Raw genomic sequence first — 27,609 nt, forward strand, 5'->3', positions numbered from 1 at the left:
TCAAGCACACGCCATGGAGGCCAAACCCTCTTAATACTTATTTGTGGAAATTAATAGACAATTGTCGTTTATTTGTTCAAAAAGAAATAAAATTAATATTGCAAAATTATGTAAAAATGTGTGTGTGTGTTGTGTTGTGTTACGAGACTAAAACTTAAATTGCTTTAAATATTTCTACATGTATAGTGGCATAAAATATATGTATTTAAATTATTAACTAAATTGCATGAGATGGTTGCTTGTTTCGCTTGTTATTCGTTTTGTCATTGTTTTCGCTATGTGGCGCAACTAAAGTTAGGATCTAATAATCTTATATCTAAGTGGAATTTGATTGTAGGAGAAATCTCAAAAGGTATTCTTCATTCACTCGATTTGATAACAAATACAAAAAAAGTTAAACGAATGCCACACACCAAGAAGTCTTTGGCTGGCGATTAGGCTAGGATCTGCAATCGATAATTTAGCATTTTGCTAGGAATTAAACTAGAGTTTTAAATAAAGAAAAATTCGAGTAGTGCGCGATACAGAGTCGCCGAATGGAATCAATTTGCTTAAATCGTATTTACAGAATATATAATGTGATAGGGTTAGTGTAAGACAGAGAAGAGAGAGTAGAGGATAGAGGAGGGTTCTTGGAGAACTGCTCTTGGGTATACACGCTATAAATTCTTTGGAGCTATGAGATTTAACAACAGGATCTTTGGTCATGCTATAGTGCAACATTTTTCAGACGATGAACAACGTCTACTCCATCTTCACGACAGTCTCCCGATCCACACCGTACTTACGCTCCAGCTCCTGCAGCTGCTTGGCCTGCATGGCATAGCTGGCCACAGCGACTTGCTGCTCGTGGAGCAAACTCTGTTGGAGATGAAGCTCCTGTTGCTGCCGCTGGAAGGCCGCCAGTTCGTAGTGCTCGTCCAGCGAGCCCGATCGGCTGAGCATTAGCTCTCCCTGATGATGATGCTGCTGAAGGGTGTGCGAGTGGGGCTGCTCCTGATGATGCTGATGTTCCATCTGCTCGAGTTTTATGTGCTGCTCCTCCTCCGTGAGATAGTAGGGCGGGGAAGCACTGCGTCCGCCCTGCTTAGACAATGCCATCGCCTGCTGCCCAAGCCCCAGCTGTTGATAGGGATTTTGCAGACTGATAATGTTGCTGTTGCTGTTGCTGAGGCTCAGTGAGGATAATGTGCTCGATGCCGTGGTCGGTGTTGATGCCGTGATTGTGGCTGTGGCTGACGATGTGACTTCTGGCTTGATCGTTGTCTGTGCTGCTGCTGCTGCTGCTAGTGCTGCCGCCGTAATGGAGTTCGGCATTAGGTGCGCCAATAGATCCGTGCTCCCGCTGTTGCTGTTGCTGTTGTTGCTCCCGTTCAATGGTTGAGATTGCAGATATTTCTGTATAATTTTCGTGTTATTCTCATTGCTAATATTGTTGTTGTGGTTGTTGTTGTTGTTGTTGTTGAACAATGTGCTATTGTTGTTGTTATTGTGGATATTATGTTGATGATGTTGATGGGTGGGTGATGGTGTGTTGTAAATGGAGGCCGTGCTTGAGGTGGGAGTGCTGGGCGAATGCTGCTGCATGCTGCAGGATTGCTGTTGCTGCTGATGGGATGAATGTTGCTGCTGCTGCATATTGATGGGTGACATTTGATAGGGCGACGTGGGCGACATGTCCAGGCCAGAGCACAGCTGATGTTGCTGCTGCTGTTGATGATGCGAATGCGACTGCGACTGCGAATGTGATGTGGCTGAGGGGGACAATGAGGAGGAGGCCATGCTATGGGGCGAACTGGCAGCCGATGAATGCTGCTGTTGATCAGCAATGAGTTGCTGCTGATGATGCTGCTGTTGCTGCTGCTGCTGTGATTGCTGCTGCTGCTGTTGCGATGTGGTTGTGGTGTATGGCATGTATGGTTTCATATCTAAGACAGAGCAGAGAGACAGACACACGAATTAGGCATGCACCCTCAGAGCGAAGGATCATTCAGGCGACACTTACCTTCATTCACATCTAAGCCCATGCCACCCACATTGTGGGAACCAGAGCCAGCTGAGCCGGCACCACCGCCTGCACCGCCCTCTAGATTGGCATTCAGTGCCATTTTCATTTTCTTGGACTTTTCACTCTTTGTTCCCTTGGGTTTGCGCTTTCGTTTCTAAAGGATTAATAATATAGGATATAGAATTCAGTTTCCGTTGAGTTCTCCTCTAATTGCTCACCTGAATGGTATCCTTTTTCATGGCCAGAGGACGTGTGACGCTGTGCAACTTAAAGTACAACCCACAGGCATTGCACACAGGCTCTCCCGCAGGATTGCGGCGCCACAACGATGTATAGGTGGTTAGGCAATTGCTGCACGACAGACCAGCGCGCTTCGAGGCACTCTACATTGAGGGATAAAACAATCATTAATTAGTTAAGTTTGTACACATCCTTTGAGCCTTTTTCATGTGGAACAATATTTTCTATACAAGTATTTATGGGATTTCTACTCTACTCCTTCGATTTCTTTTTCTTTCGGTTTTTGTTAGTTGTGGGAGGTTCTTAGGCGGGGGTTTGTTTTTGTTGTTCTTTGGTTTGGTTTGGTTTGGTTTGGTTTGTTAATTAATGAGCGACCTACCAAGCGTCTCGAATTGGCGCGACTAACATGCTCTTCAAGCGTCGCTGTTGCATTTGCCGCTGCCGTCGAAGCTGTCGCTGTCGGGTTTGCCGTTGCACCACCCGCAGTTGCAACAGCAGTAGCAATGGCTGTTGGAGTGTTGGCCTTACTACGGCTGGCGTTCACATTAAATTGGTAGCTCTTATAGAAATCCCCGCCTGATTCAGCGGCCACTGTAATTATATTATCAGAAGATTTTTGATTGAGCAAAAAAGCAGTAGGCAAAATGGCAAAACAGTAGTAGTAGAAGGAGTAGAAGAGTAGCAGAAATTTGTACGTTTTGTTTTATCATCTTTTTGTTTTGTTTTGATTTTTGTTCTTTTTTGTATATAAAACTAATAATAAATTCAATTAATTTTTGTACGCTCTTTGAGGTTTGTTTTGGAATATGATTTTCCGATGGTGGGGGAGATTTCGGTTCAGAGGACGGTTTCGGTTCGATACAGAGGCTGGCGGTTTTTGGATTTCTATAAGTTTTTCCCATATTTCTTCTTTACAATACAAATATAATTTTGTTCCACACAAAAAAGCTTTTTTTGGGTTAGTAATAATTAGAGGAGTTTTCAAGAGAGATGAGGAGAGACATGAGAGAGTGACATTTACCAATCTTCTAGGCTGTTTTATTAGTGGACGATTCATGCCGTTCATTTTCATGTACAAGCCGCAGGCGTTGCACAGATAGTGTCCCGTGTTATCGCGTCGCCACAGCGGTGTCTGGATCGCACCACAATTGACGCACTCTCGCCCCTCAGTGAAATAATCGGCATCGAAAAATGCTTCAAAAAGATGCGAAACGGTTTTACATGGAAAAAGTCATACAAATTATCATCAAAATTTGGTTGGTTGGTTGGTTGGTTGGTTGGTTGGGAGTGGTTTTTGTGTGTTTGTTTTTTGTTTTTTGCTTTTTGTGGTGGTGTTTTTTGTTTTCTTGTGGTTTGGATTCTTTTTTGTTGTTGTAAGCTCAAGAGTGGATGTAAAATTAATTGAATTTATTATAGAGACGTAAGACTTAGAGATAGATTTGTATGCTAGGCATAGTTTCGGGTTCGAAAAGGAGTTTGTGTTTGGTGTGTGTTTTTGTTTGCATAGGAAAACAGCAGTTGGCAGCAGCAGTTGCAGCAGTTCCTTCGTTGCCGTTTGCTCAGGTTCCGTAAATATCCATCCTCCGGGATCGTGCGGGTGCGAACTTCTACCTAACGAGAGGGTTCTTCCTCCTTTCTCCTCCTCTTGTGGTAAGGCAAACAATTCTCCTCCAATTGTATTTTCTATTTTCTATTTCCTATATTCTATATACGAAATAGAGGCAAAAACTTACGTGCTGACAGCGAGGCTGATGCTGTTAGGTAGGATCCTGGATCCACTCGTCCTGCGGCGCCATCTACGGCCGCTGCTGCTGCTGCATTTGCCGCAAAGATCTCTCGGCCGTTGCGGATCACATTCGTGACTACGCCGGCCCCACCAAGGCCGCTGCCGAGCTGCGTCTGGACACCGGATGCGGTGGCTGCAGCGTAACTGATTGGCTCGTAATGACCCGGCCAGGCATCGTTCTGAAGGGGGGCAGAGAGCAGTGTGTTAGCATGGAATCAATCAGCAGGAGAGTCCCTGAGGGCAACACACTCACCTGAGTGCGATAATTGACCAGCGATGCGTAGCCAGCGGATCGTTCAGCTCCACTGACCACCGAGGAGCCATTGGAGCCGCCAGACGACGCACAGCAACCAGTTGCGGCAGCAACATCACGCGCTCCTGCTGCACGCAAACTCCCAGCTGCTGCCCAGCCGCTGCTCGCCGATGCAATGCGCTGGAAGGCGGGCAATGTGCCACCGCCGACGCTTCCACCTCCTCCTCCGCCGCCGCTGTGGCTGCTCTTTGGCGAGCCATAGCCATCGTCCAGGAGCCCACTGCCATTGACAGTCGTTCCAGTGGCCAGGCCCACTGGTCCTGGGCTGCTGCTGCTAGAATTGTGATGCTGATGGAGCTGCTGCTGCTGCTGCTGTTGCTGTTGAGGATTGTGCTGCTGCTGGTGGGAATGATGCTGCTGCTGATGGGGATGCTGCTGCTGCTGCAGATGCGCATGGGCGTGGTTTGGAGACTGCATTCCGTACTGCATGCCATTTGCCGCTTGGGTAAGCAGGGGTCCCGCATACACGGAACTGCAAAGCAAGGTAGGAAATTATTTAGTATTAAATTTATAAATATTTTATTTCGGATTAAAAATACGATTTTAAGGGCGTTACCTATAGCAATAGTTCTTCAAATACATATTATTGTAATTAGAGAAAAACATTTTGTTGGCTTTTTAGGAATTTTAGATAATTTTTAAGTTTTAGCTTTTTTATCAGGCGTTTAAAACAGCTGCTAAAACAAACGTTGGCATACGTTTAAAAACGCTTGGTACACATTTACGCGCGGTTTTAATCGCGAGGTTGTTAACAGCTCTGTTGTGGTGGCTGTTACTCCAGCTGTTATTGTTCCTGTAACTGCTTTTGCTTCTGTCAATGTTACTCTTGCTATCTCTTCTTCTCTACTTTTGCTCTGTCCTTCTCTGTGTGTCTCTCTGTTGGTGCCAAAAGGAATGAATCTGCTATTAACATTTCCTGATTTTTGTTTATTTTACAAGATTGTTGTTGGAGTTTATGCTGCTGTTGGACCACCAAAGCGGATTAGTGGATCGCATTTTGCAGTGTACTGTGTAGGTGTGTTTGAGTGTGTGTTTGGGTGCATATTTTGGTATGGTCATGTGTATTTCCATAAAACTTTTAATTACAAATAAAAGTGCTTGCGAGTCGTCTGAAAATGTCATTCCAGTAGGATCTCCCTCTCTTTCTATTTATTCTCTCTACTCATTCATCCGCTTCTTTCTCTTACCCAAACAGTAGCCTGTACAAATATTTATCCCCCAGGCCCCCAAGAGAAGGAACCAAAAGTGCTGCGTGGTCAAAGGTCTCTTTGTCACACAGATTTCTCACTTTTGACAGGATTTTGAACCAGAAATATACATTTGTATGTATATAGAAATCTACTAGAATTACTAGAATTAGGAACTATAGCTTCAGCAGATTTTCCTCAGACGAGTTATTGATTGCGCACTAAAATTCCACTAAGCAAACAGTCTTTCAAAGAAAGCAGATATTCTTCCACTTGAAAGGATTTGCTCGTATTTTATGAAGTAAAAATATATCATTAAAGACTGCAAACACGTACACACTCCACTAAAAGGACACTACAAAGTTCTCTGCAGACTTTTACAGCCCTTTTTGTTTTTTGTTTGGTATAAAAATACAATTATCATTTAATTCGTCCACATGCGCAGGCTTTAGCACTCGAAGGTATTTTTCTTCCACTAAATTGAAGTTTCATTTTGATTTATTTTTATTTGAGGAGGAGATCGATCCCGTAGCTGAGGCTGAGGCTGGAGACGAGAACGAGACCGAAAGCACAACCGAAACGGGGCACGCGCGTTTGCATAATGACTTGACGTCGGGTTTTAGGTTTTATGCCAGTGGAAGTTGCAGTTGCAGTCACCGCTGCTGCTGCACTGCTTTTGCTTTTGGCTGAGACGTAGACGCCGAGGGAGAGTTTAAGCCACAAAATAAGCGATAAAATTGTGTGAAAACTTGTACAAAATACAAATTGGAAATAAGCCATTTGACAATTTGCGTATGTACAGTGATCGCTCGGAGAGTGAAACCAAAGAGACCTAGAACATATACGTATTTTATAAAATTTAAACAATTTTAAAAACATTTAAACCTGATGTAAAGAAATATTAGGAAATTATGTTTGAGGATAGTTTCGGGATGGTTCAGGCATGATTATGGATTCCAAAGCTATCGAAATTCTGGTCCAAAAAAGGTTCTTCGTTCCTAGCAACCACTGTAGGTTTTAATAATCACCCAAAACGCTAGAACTATAGCTCTTCTTTAACATAAAACAAAGTCTTGCCAAAGTCTTAAAGCACGCTCTCTGATAACACAGTCAGGCCCAACAACAAAACCAATTTTCAAAGTTTCCGAGATGCCAAGTATATCTTTATCTCTGGCTATAGGTACTCATACTCGAACCTGCACTCGACTATGTAGAGAATGGCATACAATATATATAGGAAGTCGTCTCTGAGTGACAACAAAAAATGCACGACAACGATATAATTTATCATCGCTTCAGTTTTCTGTCGGTTCTGTCGGTTGTGTCGATTCTGTCGGTCGGTCCGCTGCTGCTGTTTGTTGCAGGTGAGTATTTTCTGCATTCAATTCGACTTCTTGTTTTTCCACAATACTCGTCTCGTACTCGTATGTGAGCTCTCGACGAATGTCGGGCGTTGTGATATCTTCTTCTGGTTTTCTGGTTTTCGCACTGCCGCCACAAAATGAATAAAAAGTCACATACAAAATGTTCCGAGCATCGTCATCACCGTCGAACCAAACCATAAGAGTTCTCTCTGAAGATCTTCTCCCAAGAATCAAAAATAAGCTTAGCAGTACTTTTCTTCCTTTAACCATAATTCGATATACCTTCTATGATATTTGCCGATCTTTCGGCATCTATAATTTGATCCCTTTCAATCTTAACGATCTCTCATCTATCCCCTTTCTTATTCTGTGATCTTAGGCGCTGTTTTGGGGCGCTGTTTTGGGGCGTATTCGAGGCTCAACCTTTCGAAAGATCAAAATAAACAATGGGAGAACATAAACAGAGGTTCACACTTGCATAAATGTATGGGGCGACGCGTCGTGCTCCGCTCCGTTCCGCACCCTTCTGTCTGTTTGCTTCTCCTGTCGTTGTCGTTGACGCTGAGTTTTGAGGCTCAGCGAAAAAAAATAATACGAATTGACGCTCAAATTTCGTAAACAAGAAAATATGCAATGTCTCCAATTATTGACGTAAGGGACGCACTGGCTGTGACTTCGACTCGGACTTTCTGACTCATGAGTTTTCTCGAGGGTCGGCCCAAACAGATGTTAGCGGCTCAACAAATGCTTGGCTAACTTTTGGCCTAAACAGGGGGGTTACCAGCAGTATTTTGTGGCCAGAGACGACACACGTGTCCAAAAAAAGTCAGGCACGTGCCACACTCAAAAAAAATTAAACGAAAAGGGGGGCGTGACCCGCATTTGATCGGCAGTTCCAAAATGCAATTGTAGCGCATTTTTCTAGCTTGTTTGTTGGATCGGATCGGGGTATTCCAATTTCAAAGCTCTCTATTCGAGGAGGATACCTGGTAGTGGTGGTGTCTCTGAATTTCTTGCGGGGTAATCTAAAGCCATCCCGTGACATAGAAACCGCCACCTGAACGAAACGAAACTCAAACCCAAACTCAAACCGAAACTCTGAAAACAGCTTCAAAGCCGCAGCTGAGTCAGCTTCAAAAACCCCTCTACAATACCTCTAGAAAGGAAGAACACTGGGGGGTTCTCTAACGATCCAAAAGGGTGGGATCCCACACGGTACAACCCGCACTTTGAATGCTCGTCCGCCAGTCGTCTTTCCATTGATCTCATTTCTGTTTCTGCCTTTGGATCTCATTCTTCTTCTCTGTTTTTCCCTCTGTTTTGGACTTGTTTTTCTCTCCTCTATTTTTCGCCACATTTTGAACTTCATTTGAGATCGCTTTTTGTGTGGTTATTTATTTTAAATTGGAAACGTGTTTTGCACATAGGAAAATACAGGCATGGCATGAAAACAGTCTGTGGGTTGAGTGAGGAATTTCTGTTTGTTCGGTTGATGATTGGAAATTAATGAAAATTTGTCAGAGGAAATATTTTGTTCCTGTGTTTATGGCATTTATTATTGGAAGGTATTCCCTTGATTTGCTTCCAGTTCGTGCCACACCTACTAAAACCCATACAAACTCTAGAGGCTGGCCGATTTTTCATATGACATCTGTGATGGCGAAAAAATCGCAACTGTTTTTTATGATTGTGTTTTCATTTGTATGCAGAAAAACAAGGCACACATTCCTCTCTCTAGACATGAAACACAAAATAGATGGAACCAGATTTTTGTAAGCATTCCATTAGTCGAATAAACCACCTGAGAATGCCACAGAACAGAAATGTGTGTGAGCAGGGATCGATCGATCGATCGAACCCACACTTTTTGAGAGCAAAGTCTAAAACCTGGAGGAACAATGAGCAACAATTATGACTAAAGTATAATACACATATAACCCAGTGGAGAAATGGAGCACCCTAACACAGAACAGAGAACTGAGGAAAAATCATAGTCACAGTCGCGACTGTCGTCGGTGGGGAAAGAGAGAGGGAAATATGAATCAACGAATGCGCTTCTCTGATCATGACTTTTGGCGGTGTCGCTCGTAGCTCGAAGCTCGGTTAAGGCACGTGCGATATGGATCGTGATAATGAGCTCATACTCTCGTTCGAGTAGCACGCGGGACGGTGGGTGCCACACACACAAACAATCACTCACCTGGTTGTCTGCAGGCTGGGACTGAAGTATCCCCCATGCTGTTCCGGCGAGAGGCTGTCCCGGTGGCCGGCGCTCGTCAGCTGCGTGAAGCTCTGGAGCGAGGACAATGCATGCGATGATGACGAGGGGGAATCCCCTCCTGCCGAACTGGCGGAAATGTTGTGATGGTGGTGCTGTTGTTGGTGGTGGTACAATTGTTGTTGCAACTGTTGCTGCTGCTGCTGTTGCTGGTGTGTCAGCGAGTAAATGGTGGGACTGGGATCCTTCAGGGAATGCAAATCTGAGACGGAGGTAAGCATGTGGTAGCTGGTGCTGTGCCCATCATCGAAGCACTCATCCTTCAGTGTGTCCTGGATGACCTCGTCAATGTTGGGCGTATTCTGGGCATTCGCTGCCGCTGCGGCGGCTGCCACCACATGATCGTGAGTGATCATTCCTCCTGCTCCTACTCCTCCCGCCGATCCTCCTCCTCCCCCACCATAGACGCTGTACAGCGCAAAGTTATTCCTCATTATGGATGGATCCGTGCTTGCGCCGGTGATGCTCTGGTAGTGTTCGTACAGCTGTGCGGGTGGATGCGGTGGCGGATAGCTCAGATGTCCGAAGAAATGATGCGAGGCTGCCAACGCATACAAATCGGTTGGCTTTTGCTCCACTGCTTGGACTGCTTGCACAGCTGCTGCGGATCCGCTTGTCAAATCGTAGGCCAACCAACGTTGCTCCTGTTGGTGCTGTTGTTCTTGTATTAATTGCTGACTGAGAAACTGTTGTTGCTGTTGTTGTTGTTGTTGTTGCTGCTGATCGTAGATTTGTTGGTGCTGCTGATGCGCATAGTTTATTACTTTGATCTTATTATCGACACTTTCACTCGCGTTGTTGCTCTCTTGAGTACCGTTGTTTAGCGCCGCCGCTTCACGATTAGGATCTCTCTCGATCTCTGCGGTAACTGATGTGGCTTCAGCTGCGGAATCTACTGTTAGAGTGTCGCTGGTGGTAACCGTTTCGTTTGTGAGTTTCGATGCAACTGAAGTGTGAGCCTGCAAACGCGCGGACTCAAATGACGATAAATTTGTGGCCGACGCCGACGTCGGCGCTGCCTCATTGTCGTCGGCGGTGGCGGCGGACCGAGTCTCTGTCTCTGTCTCGGCCTCTGTCGTAGGCTCCGTTTCGGTCGCAAGAGCTGATATAGTCGTCTCTTTCGCTGCTGCCGCTTCGACTGCATTTGCTGTTGTTGTTGCTGCTGCATTTGATCCTGTTGCTGTTGTCTCTTGTTGCTTTGGTTCTTTTGTTGCTGATGCAGCAGCACGTCCTTGCTTGTTCTGCTGCTGCGTCTTGGCATTGGACAGGGCTTTGGTGATCTTCATTTTGGCCGCATTTGCAAGCAAATTGGTGGAAGCACGCGCCGGCGTTGACGGCCCCTTCTCCTTGGGCTTAGTGGTCTTGGTCATCGTCTATGTACTCCCCACTCTCTGGCTCCCACAAAAAACTCGCGCGCGTCCAGAGTCCCAGAGTCTCGTGTCCCACTAATAAATCGATCCGCGCTCTGATCCGGCGTACGTGTCCGTGTCCGGCGAGTTTTTCAAACAAACTGGAGCCACTGGGGCTCTTGGGGCTCGACCGTTGGCGAGCGCTTAAAAATTTCGAAAACACGGACACAAATAAAACCTCGAGTAAAAATCATAAAAAAATTGTTTTTAGATTCCTCCACACACTACACGAGACGAGACGAGAGCGAGCGCGAGCTTAAGTTCTCATCTCCCTGGCACCACTTCCATTCATCCCCCCCACACATACTCATATCCCAACACTTTTGTTAGCTCTGCGCTTTGCTCCACTTGCCGTTATACGAAGCACAATCATAATCATCATCAATGTACAGCTTCAAACGTCGCTGTCAAAGCGTGAGAGAGAGAGAGAGTGAGAGTCAGCAAAAGCTTAAGCTCTCTTTGCCTCGTTGCCTCTCTTCCTTTTGCTGTTGTGTCTCTGCGACTGCGTTCGTGGACTTGTTGCTTGCTTGCCAGTTTTTAGCTACGCCTCTTAATATAATTACAACAGCAACAACACGCAGCAGGCAGCCGGGGGCTCATTTGTAGTTGTTGCTTTTTCTTTTATTGCTTCCATTGTGGTTGGCTGTTGCCAGCGAGCACATACATATACATGAGTACATATGTATGTAAGTATGAACATGTGTATGCATGTACAAGCAACAATTTAAGCAAATAGTAGTAACATTTACTAAATCGGTCTACAACGTTTGTTTTCACTGTACAGGCATGATATGTTATCGAACAGCGATCGTCGAGAAGCCACTTTGTCAATTATGGCGGAAATCAATATTTAAAAGTAGAACATTTAAAATTTTAATGTAATATATTACCAATTAAGTTAAGATTATATCAACCCGAACTGTGCGTAGCGTTTCCATAAATACAGCCCCTGGAATTTTAGTTCTATATTTTTCCAAAGTAATTTCAAAATTTAGTCGCACTTCATTAACCAAAATAAATCGGTACCCATTGTGGTTGGACTCTCCTTTCGTTGTGGCCAATAACCTCTCGATTTCTTCACGGTTACTTTTGAAAATCCTACGTAAATGGTTCCATAAATCAGTTCGTATTAGAACACACAAAATGCTCTCTAAAATTTCATATTTATAACAAGCGTAGAGTACTCGTACAGCAAGGGGAACTGTAGCCACAACCCAGAAAACACTTTCGTGCCTATCGCGAGGACGTGAACATTAAATGTTCATAGGAGACGCGTATAGAATTTCAGAATCAGGGCAAAGGACACACTCTGGAGTCGCGACAAGTGTTCGCTGGAGCCAGAGACCTACCCGACTCGACGGAGGGGCGCCGTGAGAAAAATCCAAGAGGAAAGCCTTTCCCGTAGCGGCCAGAGTTTTCTTTTGCAAATTCCCCAGACGACGCGCCAAAAAAGAATATTCAAAAACGATCGTAAAATGTTTGTCCGTGTACTTGAGATCCGTTATATTGGTTGATTAAAAAATTGTTATATTTGAACCAGGACGAAAAGTCGTAAAACGGCGAGGATCGCTCTGAAAATTTTATGGCATTTTTATCGTCATTTGAATAGGCGGCACCAACGATCTGTTTGGACATTTTGAGAACACTTTTACGATCCGATGGATCGATGGTGAATTGGGAAAAGTAGGCGGCGAGACTCTCAAGTGGGTCGCCACCGACTCCGGCTCCGTCGACCTCTCCTCGTCGCGGTTCGGTGAGGTTCAATACGGATCGGTTCGTTACAAAAACAAATCTAAATTCGAATTTAAATTCTACAAACTCGTACTCATCGAGCGCATAGACATACATACATATGTACATATGTACATGGCTTGTTGTTAACCTTTGTGGCCATTAAAAAATTATATTTAATATAAAAAAATGAAGGAAAAAACACTGATAACACTGGATGGGAGGGGGACCTGTCCGTACCGGACCTTTCCCTAGTCCCGCGTACACATGGGTCGGTCTCTGTATATGTAAAATATGTACATAGAATACATATTAAATGTTTGTGTATTTTGGTTGCCACAGCCACAGCCACAACCACAAAACTCTTGATCATTAACAAAAGTTTTCAATTTTTATTCGAACGCAAAAAAACAATTCAAATATTTAGACATTTTCAATACGCTTGCTCGTGGGTTGCATGTGTCGGTGATTTATATGGAACTTTAACCTTGGATTTATTAAATAACTCAGCACGAAAAACTTGCAGTGTAGACGTCACCCGGCGGCGGCGCCTGGTCCAGCGCTCTTTGGTACACAACACGCCATTCGAGCATGTCGGCAGAGAGGGGCTAAAGGTATGTTCAAGTACATATATATTTCTAGGAAGAAAAGTGTGTAGAAATCGGAAAACTAAAGCTTCAAAGAGCAGCAATATCTCTACTATATTTTCTTCATTATTCTTATATAACTTCTTATATTAAGATCCCATTCCTGTCTCGATTTCGGACTGTTTCTCGACAGTAAACTTTCTCACACTTGTGACTGGTGATTCCACCTACATATTCGTATCGTATCCACCCCCCTGTGATACTAAATGCTATGCTTAGTTAAGTCCGTTGATAAGTTTTCGGTTCTGCTATAAACGAAATGCATTGAGCACAAATGCAAATAACGGTAGACGACCTCAAAAGCCCCACCCCCCCAACTATCATTGAGAGTCGCACTGACTCTCCGCCATGTGAGTCAGGGCTGAGTGCCCCCGTGCCCCTGTGTGTGGCACACTCACAACTCTGTCGTGTTCAGTGAGTGTCAACAAACATGAAGAGATCTCTGGTGGAACCAATAAATCATCCAGCGAGCCGTGGCAGTGCCTAAATGCTAATGATGTGATTTATTACAATCCTGAGAAAAAGGATAATCTTTGTGGATCTTGCGGGTAAGGTGCGGGTGCGAGTGCTGGTGCTGGTGCGGGTGGTGCCCTGTTTCACACTCGAACTACAAATGTAATGGGCCGTGGCGATACTCCAATGTGGAACATATCGAATGGCGGCCCAATGTTTATGGCGAAAAGCAATGTAATTAGTTTTATACACAAATGAAAACCACTGAGGGCCAATTTAAAGAACACAAACCATACATGCCATTGCCATCGTAGAGTATATTTGTATATCCCACGAGACCCACGAAAAAACGAAGTTTTTTTTCTGTTGGGTGTTTGCTCTGGAATTATTTTGACATATTTATGGCTGCCACGAACGAAAATGGGTTGCAACAAGTGTGGACTGTGTGGCAAAGAGTCTCATGTATCATAGGAATGATCACATATAGTTCCAGTTCCAGTGCTGATGTATTTATGCATTTTTAATATTTTCGTGTACATCTACTCCTCAGGTCATAAACATTACACTCTTGGTAATCCAATCCTCCTCCTCCTCCTCCTCCTCGGGATCTCCTCTTTCGCAGTGCCCTCTGCCTATCTTTCGGGTACAACTTGCTTGACTCCTTAAGCGCCAATTATCAGCATCGTTATGTGGTAGGAATTATCCAATATAAATGCCATCAAAGAAAAGAAACAGCATCTGATTCAAGTGGTTCGCAATTGAGTTCTTCCGACGCTTATCAAAAACCCCATTTAACGACCGCGGAGAACATGTCTTTAACACTCTTTTAGGGCTACGATAACCAAGGCAAGTGCCCCAGCAGCTTCTTATCTCTGGGGTCCTGCAATGGATCCGAAAAGGGTAAAGAGTGTAATGGAAATAGTGGGAGAAATAGCCATGGAGCGGTATGTTTGATATTAGGAGTTAAAAAGTACTTTGACCAAGGAAAATCTGCTCGAAAAGATCTCTCCATATGTCCGCCATAATATCCGAATTTCTCAATATTATGCAAATAGAAAAAACATTTATTTCCCAGCTAATTTGTAGAGTCAACAGTTTTGACTGGCTTGTGCAGGATTTGATGCAATTTTCCCTAAGTGACTCTTAGATCTCTCCTAGATCCTGTCGCTCAACGAACGTAACATATTTCCCGCACATGAGCAACTTTTCCCACAGCCAAATAAACAACAAACAAAACGAAACGAAACGAAACGACAAACATCACAAATTGAACCTATTTAAATAGAGTTTTATATTGGGAGAAAGAAAACTGTCAAGAAGCCACGATTAAGCCGCTCAGATCAGTGCTAATCGGGCAGCAGTCCGGCCACAGAGACCACAGCCACAGACACAAGCAAAGGCCACAGACGGCTGCCATTTGCCACAAGCAGAGGGAGAGGTACGATCGATCCACAGGTAGAACTCATCCCCCCAGCCAACATCAGGTAAGCCACGGCCACAATTTGTGGCAAAAGGTAAACACAAACAAAATGGAAACACGCGCCGACACGATACAAATTGATCATGACAAAAAGGACAACCTTCGCTCTCTCTCTTTCTCTCTCTCTCTCTTTGAGGGTCCTTTCTGTGACAGGACAAACAAACAGCAACTCATCTCTCTGCTTTTGATTATTGTTTTCGCTGACAATATTTTCTATTCCATTTTCGCTTCTCTCCTTTGTTGGGTTATATAATTTTGTTGGCTGGAAAATATGTTTTCGTGTCCTGTGTCATGTGTCCTGTGTGACACGTACCTGGCGCTGCCGCTGGCGCTTTCTAATTAGGCCGTCGTCTTCCTCTCAGCACTTGGAAATGAATGCCTTGTATATTTTTTTAGGCAACCAATGTTTGTTTGATGATTTTTTAATGGCCTGAATGGGCTGAGTGACTTCAAAGTCTCCACCCCAGGCGGTGGTCAACTAATGGGCGAAGTCAAAGAAAATAGGTCTGAGATTTAGTAATATTTTGAATAATTTTACAAAGAAACTAGAAGAGTTTTGAATGAAGGGATATTAGTTTTCAAAGACTGAAAATAATCGAATGGAAGAACCGAATTTCTGTTAAATTTGCTAACCTAAGAACAGGAAAGAAATAAAACGAAAACGAGGAGGAACGTTGTGAGACGCGTCTTAAGCCGCGTCACAACTCTTATACCCGGTACTCAGTACTACATCTGCACCTTAGCGGTTATTTGTCAAATTTTACATTTTCTCTTCATCTGTCATCTACATCAACAACACTACTCACGCCAACACGCTCCTTTAGCTCGCCACCCTCCCCTAGAGACACACACTGCAGAGTCAGGGCAGAGGCAGCGGCAGAGTCGTGGCAGAGGATGAGTCAGAGACGTGTCAGGGGAAGAGGCCTCTGCCACTGCGCGAAGCAGAGTGTGAATGAGAGAATGTGTAAAAGCAACAAAAGCTGCTGGACAGGGTGGGTTTAGCCACTGCAACTTAATTTCTTCATTGTGGCCATAATAATGATCCAATCGGATCCCAATTTGGTGATCAGATAGATATGGTCATTCCCTACGGAATGGCGTTTTTAGTTTTCTTTTATCTTTAAAATTGTAGATTTGGGAGGTTTTCGCCCTTTTGCGGGGGCGGAAGAGGGCGTGGCTGATTTTTGAAATACACTTGTAACAGTGTGAGCATACAGAAGTCTGGATGCAAAATTTGGTGGCTCTAGCTTTTATGGTCTCTGAGATCCAGGCGCTCAACAAGACGGACGGACAGACGGACAGACGGACAGACGGACGGACAGACAGACATGGCTCAATCGACTCGGCTATTGATGCTGATCAAGAATATATATACTTTATGGGGTCGGAGACGTTTCCTTCTGTGCGTTACATACAACCGTTATGTGCACAAATACAATATACCCTATTTACTCTTCGAGTACCGGGTATAATGAAGACCAGAAAGCTTGGAAAAAGCATGAGTAAATAAAGTTGAAGTAAAAAAGTAAACGAAATAAAGAAAAGAAAAAGAATTATGAGCATTACAAGAAACCAGCATGACGATCGACGAACTCCACAAAAAAGAAGTGCAGAAACGAAACGAAGCCGGGGCTGGCAATGGAACTGGGACTGGGGCTAGGGCTAGGGCTGTGGCTGGTGCCTCTCCTTCGTTCGATGTGGGATCGTGTGGAAATGGAAATGGAATGGGCATATGGATGGGGTGCAAGTACGGTACTGCTGTCACAGAAACAAGTGGTTATGTGCCATATAAGACTGTGAAATAGGTACATACATATATATGCTCGAATGTATGTACATACTTATAACAGAAAAACAAAATGCGTGTCGTTCGTTGGGGCCCTGCCCTCTGGAGTGTCCGTCCGCAGGCTTACAATGTGCCTCTGGGCACTGCCTCAGCGCGGTCGTTGAGTTGCGACGCCGACGACGACAACAAACGACCGACAGCCTTATCAACTTGCCCCTACAGCAACAACCATACATACATATAATATACATATATATGGGGGAAATACAAACATATAAATAAATATATTATTGAAGAAAAAAAAAGCATTTCGTTGAAGAGAATTCACAAAACAAAAGAAATATAATTATACACAGTATACAGTCCGACTTCCTGCCATAGGTCAGCCATATTGGAAATTAATTATATATATAAAACAACTCTGAACAACAAAAGTCGTTTGCTCAGTAATTTTCCAAGGAAATTGTGCCCCATCAAAGCAGGAGAAAAGTGTGGCAGCGAGGCGGAGTGACAGACAGGCACGTGCAACAAAAAGGCATCGAAATGCATCTGCAAATAGTAGGAACATCTCAGCACGAACGAGGTTTAGGTTTACTTTTGGGAGGAACAATGGATGAAAACCGCAATAACAAATACCGCAAAAAAAAAGAACCAAAACCAAAACGCAAAGAACAAATAGCGGGACAAACATTAAGAGAGCGAACATGAACAAATTGTAGAATAAAAGGAATTTGAGTGAAATTCCGAAAGACAAACAACAACGTACAGAAAGACAAGATACAAGATACAAGATACAACACACACGGCACACAGCACACAACGAAACACGATGTTTGTCTTAATTGTTAATTGCTGTGAGCTCAGCTCGTCCCTCTTCCGATCTGCCCAAGTTTCAGTTCCAATCCCAGTTTCAGTGCAGTTCCAGTGCAGTTCCAGTCATGCGCCAAAGCCTAGGAAAAACCACACCTACTCCCATACCAAATATAAATACAGAAAGAAGACAGACGGACAGAGAGACTGCACTCATCACATCTCCAACTCCATGTCTCTTAGGAGCACTCCTCATAGTCGTCGTAATTCTGTATCAGCGCGTGTCTGGACTGGAGTACCTGTTCTTGTATCTCTCGATGGACGAACCTACCTGTCCATCCACATTACTGCCAATGTAATGTGTGTGTTTGACAGGATATACCCACGACCCCTGGCCCGAGTTCCCGAGTTCCCGATCCCCAGACAGACACTGCTGCAGTCATGGACTTGCATTGTTTTGCGTTTATGGAACTTTAATTGCCCAACAAATAAGCGATGAAACCTCTCTGGCCAGCCACTTTCACTCTCTTTCTCTCCTCCTGTTTGTCCCTATAACAATTAATGAGTTTAGGACTGCTGCCCTTCTGCTGGTTTTGGTTCTTCCATTCATAAATTTGGTTTCTAGTTTGGGAAATTCCCAGCCAGTGATTCGGTTGCCAACATTTTCATGAATGGACGGGACACTGGCAGTGCTCTGAGATTGTATTTTGTTTCATCTATTTTGGATTGGTTTTTAATGTGGAAATTCCATTTGTCTGATTGAGTCACACATACGATACACGAGACGATCCATGGTTAAGGGTGGGGACTAGGAGTGCCAGAGTATGGAAATTGGAATGCAGAAGAAGCATTTTTCTACACCTAGAATGGAGGTAACTTTCTGGTGATATATTCTAAAGACCTGATATACATATATTCTATTCTGCGACTTCTTTAGAGCTTGGTAAACAGTGGGTTCAAGAGGGGTTTATGGCGACACAAGTTGAAACCACTCCATGAAAATTATATAATTGAAACATTGAGTTCAAATCCCATAAAGTACTCTCTGTTTTCCACCCACAAGTCCCTTAACTTTACTCTTGGGAACTTACCAAATGGACGACCAGACGGTGCCACACATCGTACATGCATAGTATACCCATGGCAATGGGGAATACTTTTGGTTCCAGCCGCTAGAGCGAGATGCGATCCATGATGAGATTCTAGAGTCCAGAAATTCGTGTGTGGATAGATCCGCGTCAATTATGAGGGGCGTTTGACACACATCGGCACGGCACACACATGTGGCTTACATCGATTCAATGATGACCGAACGAACGAGCGAGCGAACCTTCGGATCAGGCATCTGGCAAACACACACACACTAGAACACACACACTAGCACACGCGAGCGTTAAGCAACCGTTAAATTTCGATGATTGCCAGGGAATCGCCCCTGAAATCTGCAATCTGGATATTCTCTGCATGTGTGTGAGTCTGCTATGTGTTTGTGTGTGTGGTTGGGGGGGCGTTAACACAACCAAATGAAAGTGTCACACAGATCACAACTCTTTCGTCGTCGGAGAAGAAGGAGGAGGAGTACGAGGAGGAGGATCCTGAGGTAGGAGTGGGCGTGCTGGGACACCGGGGGATTCCCTTGCCTACGCCGGCGCCACACGCACCCGCACCCGCACCCGAACCCAAACCCGTACCCGGCTTTTGTGTTGGTTAAACTCCCGTCACGTTTGTGGTTAAACATATTTAAAGGATTTTCCATGCGCCGGCGCAACTTTCCTTCACAATTTCCTTTCACAGTTCAAGAGTTGTCTCGTTTTGGCCAGATAGCGATTATCAGGCGGCACAGCACACAATCGCCGAGATGGCTACCGCCAATCCCGACTTGGACCCGCATCCGATCCGATTCGCGCTCCGTCCTCCGTACTACTACAACTTTTCAAATGCTACTCGCGTGAGAGTAGCCTGAGCCCATAGCAAGAGCCGCCCAAAGCAGCAAAATACGAGTAAAAATATTCTTGATTAAAACTTATCAGACCACAATTTCATATCACCTTTTCAGCAACAGCAACAGCAACAACAACAATAACAACGTCAACGGCAGCCACAGAGCAGCAAAGTAACGATTATACTTATTATCGGCCGCCTGTCCGTCCGTCCGTCCGTCCGTCCGTCCGCTCCTCTGTCCGTCCATACGGAGGGGCAACGGGAACATCACACTCATTGCGCGCCGTGTACTCTCCCAGCCTGGGCTCTGTAGTTTGTCCCTCCGTCCGCTGATTGGAAGCCCGTTCCAAGATATGGCTATCTCAGAGGCACAGTCACCGGAGCAACCAGCAGCCCCACTGACGCCACAACCACATCATGTATTAAGAGAGAGAGAGAGGGAGAAAGAGAGCGGGGGTAGTACCCAGGGAGCAATACCAAAAATTCAATCCGATTTGATTAAAAGTTGCATCACGCGGCTGTCGCGCGACTATCCTTATCGGTGGAGACAAGACACCAGCCGGAACACTCCGATTCCGGACACTGTCCGTCCATCTATCTGTATGGTGTCCTTATCAACAGTCCAGCAATAGTGCGAGTAAGTGTGTGCTCGACTATGATTAAAACCGAAACGACTAAACCTGATGAAAACTGATTGAGGTCTAAACAAAACTCAGCTCAAAAGTTGATCGTCATGAAAAGAAAAGGTAGCTAAAATTGTAACAAAAGATGGATTTCCATGTCCATTCCAGTGGCAAATCTACTAGCATATATTATGCTCCAAAGTAGTTCTCGTTAATGAAGCATTTCCAATATGCTTCATGTCTTTTTCACAGTGAAACAATCTCCTGATGATTGTTTTTCTTAGAATATGTAGAAAATAATAAAAATCAACAAACATAACTTCAGAAAATATACGAAAATTCATAATAAAAAGCTATAAAATGAACAATTGGTTCTATGTTTTGCATAGAAATTCGCTCAAGTTTCGCTGCCTAGAAGCCCCGCTACATATTGTAATACAATTTCTCTATAGATAATGCAAAAGCCACATTCCCCCCTCTGTTTTGGCTGATAACTAAACCAAGCAGCAGACGACCTTGCCTATCTTCATTCATATGTATGTACATACATACATATGTATACTCTCCCTGACTCACTCTCCAACTAACTCCCTATTTGCCCCTTCAGGGGTTTTTAGCGATAAAGCAGAACCATATCAAGCATTTGCTCTACTCCAAACAAAAACACCAGGAGAATGCCAAAGTGTCTGCTCGGTACAAAAAACCTAAAAACAAAATAAAAACGAACGATAAAAATACAACAAAAAAGTGTCAAGAAATTCCAATCAAATACTGTAAATGCCGGTTCTTGTGACGTCATGCGGATTTGATAAGAGCAAAAATAACAAAAGAATAATAGAATAAACAGAGAGAAGAAAAACATATTGCAAACATTGATAAAACGGCACAAAACGAACACTAAGAGGGAGGAGGGGATGGGGAGAGGGAACAATACACTCAGCGATAAGGAGGTAAAAATGTAAACAACCTGAAAACAGAGTGAAACAAAAACTTAAAGCAGAGGCGCCAGAGAACGGATCAAGAGAGCTGGAGCGAAAGAGAGATCGAGGGGTACATGTAGTATGTGGGCAGTAGAAACAGAAACCCGATAAAGATATAAGGCCCTGCGGGTGGGTGACGACGAGTGCGGGTGTAAGTCGCCTGCCTATCAGCAGCAGCGGACCGACCGACCGACCGACCGACCGACCGGCAGTAGCAGTAGCTCCGGCAAAAGTCTCCGGAAGATGCTATTGTGTTCATTCGAAAAGATAAGCCCCAGAGTTGGGACGCCTTATCAGCCCCTGGCTTCGCTTCGCTTTGTTTCGACTTTGGTTGTTATTTTGTTTGTGGGCATTTAAATCCAACATATTAATGGCCATTTAAAAGGAGTATTCCAAAGCAAAGGAACCGTCCAGGGAAGGGGTAAGATAAGGCTCTATCCTGCCTTAAGAGAATTGAAATGCAGGCTCCTCAATTGTGGATCGGGCACATAAATAATAATCTACGCCATGGATGGATGCTATACTAGTCTTTGGCTGCTATATGGATCCCATAATCCATAGCCACATCATCGTGACGGAGCACTCCACAGATAAGCGGAGAGGCGTACAAAAATTGAAAATATTATGTGTCTGTGGTGTGTGGCAAGAGGTCAAACTTCAAGTATTTACTAGGCGCAGAGTCGGGGATGGGGAGGAGACACCATTCTAATGGGGTAACAGGTCGCCCACTGATAGCCCCATCTACCAGTCAAGGTACTGGGTTCACACGAGACACGAGGGATAGTGACAGGGGAACAACCCAATATTATGCTCATTAAAACTGGAAAACACAAAAACCGATTTCCAAGGCATAATTTTCCATGACAATCAGATCGTAAGTACGGGTATGATATGAGAGGATCGCTTAGACAATGCCATCCGAAGGCAAACACTTGATAAGAGCCACATTATTGAGGCATAAATATTGACTGGGAAAACTGCGATTCCACTCAAATAAGAAATCTGTTTGGCAAACATTTGCACGGCCCTTATCAGAAGGAGAGCGACAGTGCAGCACTGATAAGGTTGACCGACACCTACAAATATATGATATTTCCATGTTCATCCATAGCTTTTGGAACAAAAGTTAAACAATAAATCAATATACGTTTTTAAAGATGAAAATAAGAATTTAAATATCTTTATCAAATAATCAAATATCGAATAACTTATTAAATTCAACAAAATAAATTTACACAAATGTCAGCGCCCTCTGTTGTTGGTTACAGAAACACACACGTTTCGCAGCAACCAGAATCCGACTGATGTTGCACATATTTATCGGCTATCGCTCATCGCTAATAAAGTTGATGTTTTTACAACGATCACCGCACAGCAACCTACCAGCCAACAAACATTTGAATTTAATGTTAGATAAGGAGCCAGATAAGAGCCCTTACTAACAGTTGGCTAAGAATTAGCTATATCTGCTATATTGGTAGTAGAACAGACGCAGCAGCATGTCGAACAACGATCAATTCACATTCCAGCGTGCCAAAGTGGAAGACATTAAAGATGTCTTGGCCATGATCCAGGTGGATAATCCACTCACACTAGATAATCATACTTTATGCTGTCTTTCAATGATCTTTAGGAACTGGCGGACTTTGAAAAGATGAGCAATGGCCCACGGCTGACGGAAGAGGGTAAGAACTTGGCAGTCTATCAAAGAAATCCACACAAAAGATCCCATTCCAACAGATCTCATACGTGATGCAGGACTCTCGGGTGAACAGGAATGCTGTGAAGTGTATGTGCTCGTGGACAATGCCACCAAGTGAGTAAAGTAAACCCAAACGATGCGATAAGAATTCAAAGGCAAACACCTGGAAATCTATTTGACTCGGGCAAGCATTTCGCCTGCCAATTTTGATAAGAACAATTTCTGTTTATTTTCTTGCCACAGACTGGCCATTGGCTATTCGATCTGCTACAAGGCCTATTCCACCTGGCAGGGACGCTACTTCTTTGTGGAGGACATCTACGTGAGGCCGGAGCATCGCCAGCGGGGCGCTGGCCGGCGCATCTTCCTCGAGGTGTCTGCCCGCGCGGTCGAGTTGAAGTGCCCGCGGCTGGAGTTCAATGTGCTCGAATGGAATCCCGCACGCAAGTTCTACGAGAGCCTGGGCGCCGTCGATTTGACCGCCAAAGAGGGCTGGCACTACTACCGCGTGGAGGAGCAGCAGCTGTCCAAGCTGGCCAACGATTTGGCCAGCTCCAAGTCTTGATTTTGAGTTGTTTTTTGGTGTTTTGTTTTTTTACTTTTATAAATATAAATAATACTTTGGAGCCCACGGGGCCATGGATGTTGTAGTTGAGTCGTTCACTGATTCTCCGCCACGCTGGCTATCACATGGATCTGCATGCTCTTCGTGGAGTTGTACACCTGTCCGGGCGGAAAGGGATGCACCTTGGAGTGGGCGTCGGCTTTGGTTTTGCCACCAGCCGTGTATTTGGACAAACGAATGCTGGGCATCGGCAGGAAGCCAGTGCTCAGTGGCATCACATCCAGGGATATGGAATGGCTGTCCACGTCTTTCATGGAGACGACACCTAAAATAACGGAGAAATAATTAGCCAGGAAAGTCCACAGAAATTGGAAAAGAAAGCTTAAGTTAGTGGTGGGTGAAAGCAGAGGAACAGATTGCTAAGTGGGATCTATGTACTCCAAGTTCTGGGCGTTAGTTTCGCTAGGGATTGTTCTACGTGTGTGTGTGTGTGTGTGGGTGTGTGTCCAAGGACCAACAACAACTTACCCATATCTTAAAGAGTGTGTGTGAGAAACGTGTGTAGAGAAACCAGAATTAAATCATAAAATAAACGAGACCAAAGACCAACAGCGCGACGCCGCAACCTGCAAACTCACCCGCAGAGCGACCGCAAACGGCCCAGAGATTCTGATCGTTGAGCACCTCGTACATGAGATCCGTGTATGGGTTCTCGTGCACTTTGCTGATCTTCAGATTCATGTTGCACACGGTGCGCAGGCGACACAGCTCGTTGGGCTCCAACTGCGCCTGCAGCTTGAAGAGCGTCCTGTAGTCCACGAGGTCGAAGGCACAGCCGTAGCTGCGCCACACCTCGGGCTGCGTGAGCGTCGCATATTTGATCACAAAGTGCACCTTGACGATGGGCAGCTCGTGCTCGGTCTTCAGGGGTTCCACTTGGATCTCGTACAGATACGTGACAGTCAGGGATTTGTAGATTTCCTGCAGAGGAAATAAACGCGGTTAGCAGGGAAGATCGAACTCCTTTTGGGTCCCTCTTACAATGGGCTGTTGGGGCATTGGGTTGAGGTCCAGCAGCTGAACGCCAGGCACATCGCACTTCACCTTGGCGTGGTGCAGCAGCAGATGCGCATCGAGACCCTTCATTATGACCTGCAGGAACTTTTGGGTGCCGCACGTGTGCAGCCGACATGTGGCCTCCATGGCCGGCTGGAACTCGATGGGTATCTGCAGCTCGCTGCGCGCCCACGGACAGCTCAGCGCTATGTGATGCTCGTGATGCTTGGACACCTTTCTGCCCGGCATATCCGTCAGCACCTCCAGCGGAATGTTGCGCTCTTCGAACGACTTGAAGTGGAGTAGTGGCACCTGCAGCAGACTCTCGAACGAGGCATCGTCATGTGTGTCCTGTGCCTGTCGCAGGCGCAGATTCTTGGAGCAGCGCAGCGTAATCTTGGCATCGGGTGGAAAGATGAAACTGCCACCGGACACATTCAGGCTGATGGGCTGCACAATGCCCGCAATGAGCGTCTTGAACTCCAGCGTGGCGCTGGCCGGCTTGGTGCTGATCTCGAAGCAGGGTGCCGCAAACGGCAGCTGCTCCGAGAGGAACTCCAGGCTGGACATGCTCACACAGAGCTGCAATAACAGAAGATTAACAGAGGGAATAAATGGTGGAGCAATTCTCGTACCTGCTTGAACTGCCAGTTGCCCACACGCGTTGCCTTGGCTTTCAGTTCAATGCAGTTGACTCCAGGCTGCAGGGCAATGTTCTCCGCCTGCACAAAGTTGGTAAAGTCACCCTGGACGCTGGGCGAGAGCTTTCGCTTGGTGCTGCTGGTGCGTCGCACGGGCTGCTTGCTTTTGGGCATGTCACACGCCACGGAGGCAGAGTGCAGTCGATTGTCCTGCTTGTACACCAACTGCAGTTCCACCTTCAGGCGCGACGTGGACTCTTTCACCTTTTGCGCTGATGGAGTGGCCGTCAGGGACACATTTTCCATGGCCAATTCGAGGGGAGTGGCCTGCAGCTCGTAGCACAGTTTGATGGTCTCCGCTACAATGCTCCGAGGGTAGAGACTCTCCAGTTTGAGCTGCACCAGGACATGATCGTCCTGTATGATGGGCTTCTGGTTGAGCACCTCAATGTCCAGGAGGCGGAAGTGATCCTCCAGCACACAGAAATTGGCATTCTCCGACGATGGCTGGGCGGAGAGTGTGGTCTTGAGGGTCTTCAGGGACTTGAGGAACTCATCAAAGTAGAATGTGCGCACCAGAGTCTCCAGTTCGACGCAGCAGGAGATGGAGCTGCAGGTCTTTGTGTAGGCCAGCGAGTCGCCCATCTTGCGATAGCAGTTGGCCAGCTCCAGCAGCGTCTGGGAGCTCAGCATGTGCCAGTTCTCGGCCTTAAGCTCGCGCAGCAGATCCGTAAAGAAGCCCACGGCCTTGTGCGGCTCGTTGAGGGCGCAGTAGAAGTTGCCCAGATCCAGGCCCACCAGTCGGGCCGAGCGCAGCCGCGTCACATGTTTGTACGTGCTGATTGCCAGCTCCGCCAGCTCCAGGTAGAGTTTCTGGAATGCCTGATTCGAGCCCAGGGCCTCCTTCAGCTGCTGGGCCGCCGACTTCTTGGGCTTGCGATTGGGCGAGCGGTCCCTGAGATGAGGCGTGGCCTGCAGGAACTGCTGCGGCTGATCGGGCGGCGCATCGCCAATGCCCGACGACAGCTGCACGACGATGTGCAGCTGCTCGGAGGTGGGCGTGCAGCCGGGCAGCAGGCCGCACAGTTTGCCCAGCTCGTAAAGCTTGTCCTTGGCCAGGTTCCAGATGGGCGCACAGTGCTGGAAGCAGGTGACTTCGTTCGGCTCCATGGCCTGCTCGCACAGCTGCAGCACCTCCAGGGCGCAGACGAATTCCCAACAGCACAGGGCGCCCTCCTGGCACTCCAGCTTGATGAACTCCACCTCGCGCAGCGTGGAAAACAGAAAGTTGAGCAGTCGCTTGGCTATCTCGGGTATATCGTTGCTGGTGAGCAGCAGATACGCCTGCCGCTCGAACAGATAGTTGCGAAACTCCAGGAGGGAGACGCCCTCCTCGCGGATCTTCTCGCGCATCTCAAATCGATCCAGGCGCGTCAGACAGATGCCATGGAAGGCGCTCAGCGGACGCTTGAAGTGGCTGAGCCACTGCTGCTTCTCGTTGAAGCCCGTGTGGGTGATGAACTGCGAGAACATGGCGTCCAATTCGTCGTACTGGATCAGCGCCTCGGTGGGCAGCTCCAGCTTCTCGAATATCAACGCCAGATCCTCCTGCATGAAGAAGTACTGGCGGTAGTCCCAGCCCTCGTGGTTGCGCTTCTCCCGCTTGCCGCGTATCATCTCCTCGTACTTGACAATGTTCCGGTTGTAGCTCGTGAGCATGAGGAAGCGTATGCGCTGCACCAGGCAGCGGAAGGACTCTGTGGACTTTTGCTCGAACTTGGCCGGATTCAGCACAGAGATGCAGCGATCATCGTTTTTGCTCCCAAAGTCGAGGCGAATCTTATCGAGGACTGTGGTGCGTGGCATAAAGTTTTTGGTCTTGCGCATGTCCAGCGTCTCCACCAGCAGAATCATCCAGTCCGAGATGCCATAGCTGTTCAGAACCTTAAGCCAGGCATCAATCTCCTCCCTAATGGTGGCCTTGTATGTGTCAATGTCCTGAAAAGTGGTTGAACAGTTTAGAGTTTCTGCTGACATTGTGGGCGTTGCCTTACATTGCATTCCGTGACAAAAATGTGCAGAATTGGATGCTCCAATATGCTCCAGTCTCCCTGCTTGTATTTCTCCAGTGGAGCCACATTGAACTGCTGTGTTTGGGCCTCCAGGCGAACATGTTTCGTGGGCCGTTGGAAGGTTCTACGCCACTCGCAGGTGTCCAAAGGAATGGCATTCAGGATTTGCGATTCCAGCGAACGGAAAAGCGGGCAGGAGCCGGAATCTATTGGAAAATAAAAGTCTTAAGGGAGTACCAATTAGTTTTGTGTGCCACTCACATGTAATAATCGGTTTTATCTGCATTATTATGCTAATTTTGCTTCGTTCAATGCATTTGTTGGTGGATAACGAAAGTGCAGAAAGCTGCCTATCGATTCTTAACAGCTGTTTTGTTATCGCTTGATAAAACTATTAAATTTATGAAATAAACTTCGAAATCTTCGTACTAAGCTGAGTTAATTTAAAGTACCCCATTATTTAACTAAATAAACATTGTTGTTTTTTGGTACACTCAACAGGTGCAGTCCAATCGATTGCACAACCTATCGTTGATC

The 27,609-nt window shown here is 45.8% G+C and overlaps 3 protein-coding genes across 11 annotated transcripts; 1 reads left to right on the forward strand and 2 right to left on the reverse strand.

The window, feature by feature from the left end:
- LOC117898514 (box A-binding factor) lies at positions 1–19,418 on the reverse strand. Of its 8 annotated transcripts, XM_034807974.1 has the most exons (9): positions 18,584–19,417; positions 9,099–10,728; positions 4,288–4,819; positions 3,982–4,213; positions 2,628–2,839; positions 2,227–2,391; positions 2,006–2,162; positions 1,848–1,928; positions 51–1,712 (listed from the first exon to the last, which is right to left on the reverse strand). In XM_034807974.1, exons 2-9 carry the CDS (start codon positions 10,544–10,546, stop codon positions 745–747), a joined length of 3,795 nt encoding a protein of 1,264 aa, XP_034663865.1. In that variant the 5' UTR covers positions 10,547–10,728; positions 18,584–19,417; the 3' UTR covers positions 51–744. The 8 variants fall into 8 exon arrangements, with proteins under 8 accessions (XP_034663864.1, XP_034663869.1, XP_034663868.1 ...); XM_034807973.1 differs by lacking the exon at positions 2,628–2,839 and adding an exon at positions 3,270–3,442 and having other exon boundaries at positions 1–1,928; positions 18,584–19,418; XM_034807978.1 differs by lacking the exons at positions 9,099–10,728; positions 18,584–19,417 and adding an exon at positions 4,904–5,041 and having other exon boundaries at positions 1–1,928.
- Positions 6,914–27,488, reverse strand: LOC117898515 (trafficking protein particle complex subunit 10). 2 transcript variants are annotated; one of them, XM_034807981.1, is made up of 9 exons: positions 27,334–27,488; positions 27,055–27,278; positions 24,995–26,998; positions 24,345–24,941; positions 23,942–24,284; positions 23,832–23,837; positions 23,399–23,628; positions 16,548–16,568; positions 6,914–6,927 (listed from the first exon to the last, which is right to left on the reverse strand). In XM_034807981.1, the coding sequence occupies exons 1-7, from the start codon at positions 27,356–27,358 to the stop codon at positions 23,399–23,401; spliced, it is 3,429 nt and encodes a 1,142-aa protein (XP_034663872.1). In that variant the 5' UTR covers positions 27,359–27,488; the 3' UTR covers positions 6,914–6,927; positions 16,548–16,568. The 2 variants fall into 2 exon arrangements, with proteins under 2 accessions (XP_034663872.1, XP_034663873.1); XM_034807982.1 differs by lacking the exon at positions 23,832–23,837.
- Positions 22,398–23,337, forward strand: LOC117898529 (diamine acetyltransferase 2). Its single transcript, XM_034807998.1, has 4 exons — positions 22,398–22,610; positions 22,670–22,721; positions 22,777–22,852; positions 22,982–23,337. The coding sequence occupies exons 1-4, from the start codon at positions 22,536–22,538 to the stop codon at positions 23,301–23,303; spliced, it is 525 nt and encodes a 174-aa protein (XP_034663889.1). The 5' UTR covers positions 22,398–22,535; the 3' UTR covers positions 23,304–23,337.
- Positions 27,489–27,609: the final 121 nt, after the last annotated feature.

Source organism: Drosophila subobscura, chromosome O (genome assembly GCF_008121235.1).
Source record: "Drosophila subobscura isolate 14011-0131.10 chromosome O, UCBerk_Dsub_1.0, whole genome shotgun sequence".
In the NCBI taxonomy this organism is placed as follows: domain Eukaryota; kingdom Metazoa; phylum Arthropoda; class Insecta; order Diptera; family Drosophilidae; genus Drosophila; species Drosophila subobscura.

Coding starts and splice junctions, on each gene's coding strand:
- LOC117898514 (XM_034807972.1), bottom strand. CDS start 10,546: ATGACCAAGACCACTAAGCCCAAGGAGAAGGGGCCGTCAACGCCGGCG. Junction 4,820..9,098: donor CCCAGCCTGCAGACAACCAG/GTGAGTGATTGT, acceptor CTTGCTTTGCAG/TTCCGTGTATGCGGGACCCC. Junction 2,392..2,627: donor GCGCCAATTCGAGACGCTTG/GTAGGTCGCTCA, acceptor CCCTCAATGTAG/AGTGCCTCGAAGCGCGCTGG.
- LOC117898529 (XM_034807998.1), top strand. CDS start 22,536: ATGTCGAACAACGATCAATTCACATTCCAGCGTGCCAAAGTGGAAGAC. Junction 22,611..22,669: donor ATGTCTTGGCCATGATCCAG/GTGGATAATCCA, acceptor AATGATCTTTAG/GAACTGGCGGACTTTGAAAA. Junction 22,853..22,981: donor CTCGTGGACAATGCCACCAA/GTGAGTAAAGTA, acceptor TTCTTGCCACAG/ACTGGCCATTGGCTATTCGA.
- LOC117898515 (XM_034807981.1), bottom strand. CDS start 27,358: ATGCAGATAAAACCGATTATTACAT. Junction 24,942..24,994: donor GCAACTGGCAGTTCAAGCAG/GTACGAGAATTG, acceptor CTGTTATTGCAG/CTCTGTGTGAGCATGTCCAG. Junction 24,285..24,344: donor CAATGCCCCAACAGCCCATT/GTAAGAGGGACC, acceptor TTTCCTCTGCAG/GAAATCTACAAATCCCTGAC.